This window comes from Mustela putorius, unplaced genomic scaffold (genome assembly GCF_011764305.1).
Source record: "Mustela putorius furo isolate JIRA1106 unplaced genomic scaffold, ASM1176430v1.1 tig00000827_pilon_pilon_pilon, whole genome shotgun sequence".
Classification (NCBI taxonomy): Eukaryota; Metazoa; Chordata; class Mammalia; order Carnivora; family Mustelidae; genus Mustela; species Mustela putorius.
Window position 1 is genome coordinate 2,352,718 of NW_025421489.1, and position 6,000 is coordinate 2,358,717.

At 39.7% G+C, this 6,000-nt stretch overlaps 1 protein-coding gene across 1 annotated transcript in view; it reads left to right on the forward strand.

Annotated features, from left to right (window-relative positions):
• The window catches only part of PRTFDC1 (phosphoribosyl transferase domain containing 1), a 94,205-nt gene extending 92,169 nt beyond the window's left edge, over positions 1 to 2,036 (forward strand). The window contains exon 8 of the mRNA XM_004757624.3: positions 1,843 to 2,036. Coding sequence (XP_004757681.1) covers positions 1,843 to 1,904 — 62 coding nt within the window. The 3' untranslated portion in view covers positions 1,905 to 2,036. The remainder of the gene's footprint in view (positions 1 to 1,842) is intronic.
• Positions 2,037 to 6,000: the final 3,964 nt, after the last annotated feature.

Sequence of the window (6,000 nt, forward strand, 5' to 3'; positions counted from 1 at the left end):
TTTGTTCCGTAGAAGAATCAGTTACCAAGTTAGAGATTGAAAATGCTAATTGGACAGTTTCTTAAATTATCAAATTTGTGTTCTAAACACAGTTTTCACTATGCCACCTTTATATCAGAAGCCCTAGAAAAACCCAGATACATTTGATTATAAATATAAAAGTATCCATGATCTTTACAAAAGTATTTTCTATAGAATGTTGAGTTTTAGCAAATGTCAGTATAATTTCTGAGGACTGAATGTTTATTTGAATTAGGAAGGAAATTGATCTGCTTCACAAAATCTTGAGAAGGACTTATGCTAGTTAATGCTGAAAAAGAAAAATCCATTAAACACACAAGAAATTTAATCATTCCTACAATTTTTTTCCTATCACACAATATTTTGACAGTGATATCCAAGAATGTCATCTTGGGAAAAATAGTATTTCCTTTTCTCTTGCAAAACTCTAATCGGTTTAATACCTCAGGGTTTTTTCAATCCAGACCAAAAATGTGAAAACTCATAACCTGCTTAGCAACCAATGCAATTATTAATTTGGTGTTCCAAAGCTGATTGATTGGTGGGGGTGGGGCAGGGACAGACAAGTGTGTGATGTTTTATTTGGATTCAGTTACAGTAATTAGTAATACTTTTGCTACAGTAATACAGTTACCTAATAAGTAATACTTTGGGATATTCCATACAAATTAGAATGCTTCATTATAAATTGGTTCTTTCTTACTGGGTTGGAATGTATCCAATATTGAACCATGCACTCCCAGAGTGAACTGCAAATAGTTGAATCTTGATGCACCTTGTTTAACCTTTGGATGTCTTTGGGTATAAAATGGTTTACCATGTTCCAGGCCTTCTGAGCATTTTTTCAGCCTGCCATGGGATGAACTTGGGTTTCCCCAATGGAGAGAGAAGGTGGCCCACCCCACTTCTAGAGAACTAGTGTCATGGAAATATTTCCTCACTTGTGTAATAGAGGTAGTATGTTCTTGGAAATCAAAACCCTAAATCACACTCCCCACCCAGATGTCTGGTTAATTTGGGCAAAAATAGCATTTGGGACTTGTTGTTACTGTGCCATCATAAAGTTCCTTTGGGATCACCAGATGACACTTGAGGGCTGGTGGGCAGGCTAGTTTCAGGAGGGGAGCAAAGGGGTAGAAGGGAGGTTTGTGCATTGATGTTGGGATGCATGTAGAGGGACGGAAGGTGTACATGGAGAAGACTGCTTTGTTTCTTGGCCCAGCCATCCACCATGTTTGGTTCTGAACCCCATGGAGAGAAGGAGACAAAGACCCCAACTGAAAGAGCCGCTTTCACCGTAGCCTTTGGGCCACACACTGGGACAGGCCATTGGCATTTCATCGAGGGCCATGCATAGTCCATTCCCAAAGGGGGAAAAAATGTTTTTGCCATTTCTTGGCCCAAAGGACCCCCTTTTCTGACTTTTTCTGCCAGGGTGGGCTTTGCTCAGAGATTGGTAGGAGAGGCCATGAAGACAGAGTGGGATACTAAAGTCCTGCATTTTCTAAGGGGGAGAAATAAGCCTTAACTAATGTTACTGTGACTTTGTTTTTATCCAGAGCTAATAGGTATTGGCTAGTAAATAAGCTGCAAATAGGGTAGTGAGTGTAGATGACTCTTTCAAGAAACCTGGCTATGAAGACCAGAGACACATAACCACAGCTAGAGGGCTTTTAAAAGATGGGAAAGGCCCGCACGTTTTTATTTACTGTGGAAAACTAAAAATAAGTGAACAGTAGAAACAGTGTATCATTATCAATGGCTCTGTAACAAATCACTCCCCAAACTGAGTAGTTTAAATGAGCAATTATTATTTCTCAGGGCTTATGAGAATTAGGAAGATGGAGCAGGCACCGTGGGGATGGTTTGCTTCTGCTTCGTGAAGTCTGTTGCTTCAGCTGGAAGATTCAAAGGCTGACGGCTACAACCAAGTGACGGTAAATGGTCCAACATGGCAGCCATTATCCACATGTACCTGTTTAAATTTAAATGAACTAAAATGAGGGGTGCCTGCGTGGCTCAGTGGGTTAAAACTTCTGCCTTTGGCTCAGGTCGTGATCTCAGGGTCCTGGGATCGAGCTCCACATCAGGCTCTCTGCTCTGCCTGCTTCCCCCTCTCTCTCTCTCTCTGCCTGTCTCTCTGCCTACTTGTGATCTCTGTCTGTCAAATAAATAAATAAAGTCTTTAAAAATAATAATAATAAAAATAAATAAATAAATTTAAATGAACTAAAATGAAGTAAAATTTAAAATCAACTTCTTCATTCGCACTAGCTACATTACCACTGCTCCATAGCCTCATAAGGGAGTAAGTTACCGTATTAGCACATAGAAAATTTCCACCATCCCAGAAAGTTCTGTGGGTAGCTCTGATCTAAAGGTTTGCCTGATGGTTGATACTGGCTGCTGGCAGGAACCTAAGCTGAGGCTGTGGTCAGTCAATTTTTCTGTGTGATGTCTCCGTGTGGTTTGAACTTCCTCACAACATGGCAGCTGGGTTCCAAAGGCAAGTGCAGACAGACAGAGACAGAACCGGTGTAAGCCATACCGTCTCTTAAATGACAGGCTCTCCACCAAATTCTGTTAGTCAAAGCAGTTACAAAGACTTGTCTGAGTTTAAGGGGAGGGAACGTAGACTGCTACCACTTGATGGAAGAACATTATAAGACCATCATCCAGTGGGGTAGGATGTATATGGCTCTGGCCATTGTCAGAAAGCTGAAGAAGAAATCTACCACAGATAGGTTATTCCCTTGCCCATTTTCCACTCATGAGATTAGAGAAGAAAGTGATTATGCAGTGGTCATAATGCACGCTTGTTTGCCTAGATTTTTAAGAATGACAGAATACTGGGGCACCTGGGTGGTTCAGTCAGTTAAGCATCTGACTCTTGATTTTGGCTCAGGTCATGATCTCAGGGTCTTGAGATGGAGCTCAGCGTGGAGCCCCACATCCGGGTCCATACTGGGCATAGAGCCTGCTTAAGATTCTCTCTTCCGCCTCCACTGTCCCTCCCCCTCAAAAAAAAAAAAAAAGAAAAAAGAAAAAAAGACGACTACTACTTAGCCACCTGGGGAAAGAGGAAATGATAAAAAGAACAGTGAAATAGCCCACCTTGATTATAAAGAAATACATGTTTTCCCACTGATAGTGTCTGGACCAGATTAAGAAGACTTTGAAAGAGCAGTTTAAAAAAAAAAAAAAAAAAGAGTAGTTTTATTTCTCTTATTATTAAGGTGCTTAAATTTGAAAAATAAAAACTATAGTAAAATAGTTTTTGCTTGCCAAGTATTCTGTAAATGTAAATTCAAGTGGAAACTTTAGAAGTAGTTCCGCTTTTATAGGAGGAAATTGCCATATAATTTGGCCAAGAACCTAATCCAGAATGGGACTCCCTATATATATTTATATAACATCATGCTAGAAATAGTACTCACCAAATCAATTAAAAAACATTTTTAAAACAACAAATCACTGAGTACTAACCAACAGGGCTTCCGATAAAAACTGCTGTGTCCAATTTATCTAATCTCCTAATATTGAATGACGGAGCTGGTGGACTGGATAAAGGAAGTGCTGTAATTTGTCTTATCTTTATTTGAACAACGCCTTTGGTTGTGCCGCATGAAGAGTATTCATCAATAGCCTGGGAAAATGATTTATGCTGCACTATGTACACTACATACGTAACTGCTGGGTGACTGCGTGAATCTTTATGGTCGTATTTAGTAGAGATCTATCATGAGCATAACAAAAGATTGTGAAAGACTGGAACCCAGACATTGAGTGTGTTGACATTTTGCAATGATCTGGCCGCAACTACTGTGGGTCATGCACTCTACGCAATCTTGACAATAATTCAATTTTGTATCTAGCATGAAACCCACAGGTAGGAACCGGCACCTCCATTTTAGAGATAAGGAAATGAGCACCAAAGAGATTAAATCACTTACCCAGGGTCACAGAGCTGTGTTCAAAACAAGATGTGGAAACAGTGTTATTAGACGGCTGGGTCAGTACTCAGTACACAGCACTGAGTTCATGGACCATGAATGGAATTGTGTCCATAGATTCGCAGGTGATAATCAGACGAGGAGAAGAAAGAATGGTATGGGATAATAAGAAATGTGCTTGTTCTTTGTCCCTGGTTCCTGACGCAGAGCTCCTAAAATCCTTGGAATTTCCAAAGTGGGGATGGGTTTATTTGTTACTCTTAACAAGCCCCTTTTATCTACCTGAGTTTATGCTAAAGAGATGACTTAGAATGGGACCTCTCTAGAGAGCCTCAGGTTGGGGCCGGTCACCAGAAAGACCAGTGACTGGGGGGTTGGAACTTGGAGCCCCGCACACTGACCTCTGTGTAATTATGCAACTGGATCTCATATGCTACTATTTTTATGAATCTACATTCAAATATGAAAGAATCCAATAATTTTTTTCTATTATTTTTACATGGTTTTGGAATCCGGATTATTTTAGCTTTAAAAGGTGACATCAGCTTTTACGTTTCTTCTGTTTTTCTCAAACAACTTGCATAAGATAGGGGGTTCTCTGTGTATTGAAATTGTTAGGACTTAAAATTCTCAATGTGTATATAGACATTTCTTCTTTTTATTCCATATTTTACTTGCTTCTAATACTTTTCTCCTTCCCCCGCCCCAACCAAAGAAACCAGTTTAACTTTGTTCATGTTCTTCTAGTGGATTTTCTTTTCCAGACTGGTGTACCCATCTTCTAGATTCCCTTGAGTATTGGCTGCCACAGTCCCCCATCGCCCCTTCCCTGCTTCCTGGAGTTCTACACCCTCCCCAAGGTAATCACAGCCAGTGACTTGCAGACATGTGAGCACCACGAAATCCCAAGTGGGACTCTCTGGTACGATTCATGCTCTGAACTCCCTGGGGGACCAGGCTGAAGTTCTGCACATCCTTGCTTTGCTTCTCTGTCCTGGCCTGCTTTCTTGCTTTCTTCACTCTGTTCCTCCTCAGAGCGCTCCTTCAAGACAACACCAAAGAATGAGTGTGCCTGAACAGTTTTTTCCAGCTCTGCTTCTAGGAGGGCAAAGTGCAACCCACAGGTCAAATTCAGCCCGCAGCCTGTTTTGACATGGTCTGCAAGCTAACAGTGCTTTTTCATTTGTATGGGATTGTTAAAAAAGAGAGAGAGAGAAGAGGAAAGGGAGGGAAGGAGGAAAGAGAAATGAAGGGAAGGGAAGGGAAGAAAGAAAAAGAAAAACAAATATATCAATAAACATCCTATGTGACCTGCCAAACCAAAAATATTTACTAGCTAACCTTTCACAGAAAAGTTGACAGACCTCTGTTCTAGGAAATCTGGCTTAAGATATTTCTCTATTCTTTTGTGTTCTACTTCATTTATTTCTGGTCTTAAATGACTCTATTGTTAAAAAAAAAAAAAAAAAAACTACTTGAGCTAAATTATTAGTTTTTTGGGTTTTTAACTTTTTGTTTTCTGATAAAGATCTTTAGAGTTAGATTTCTCATTTTCTTAGATTTGCTGTAAATACTGGTGTATTAAGACTTCATTTCTGCCGTTTTAGATCATATTTCTCATTTATAGTATTTTTTGTCTCTTTTTCTCTTTTTCTCAGATTTCTTGATTTTTCAAGAAAGATTTATTTCTTATGCTGGTTTGAAAGTTACATCATCAATTTTTGTTGTCATGGTCATTGGCTTTGGGTTACCAAGACCCACTCTCATGTTCATGATTTTTAAAATGTTAGAATCTATTCTCCCCCAATATAAGTGCTATCACTTGTCTGGAAGTTAAGTTCTAAGGTACAGTGTGTGTCCTTTCTTTTATTATTTAGTTCCAAGCTATTTCATCTTCTTCTTTGTTTTGTTTTTGTTTTTTTAAAGGATTTTATTTATTTACTTGAGACAGAGTGAGAGAGAGAGAGAGAGCAGGAGCAGGGGGAGAGGGAGAGGGAGTAGCAGGCTCCCCACTGAGCAGGGAGCC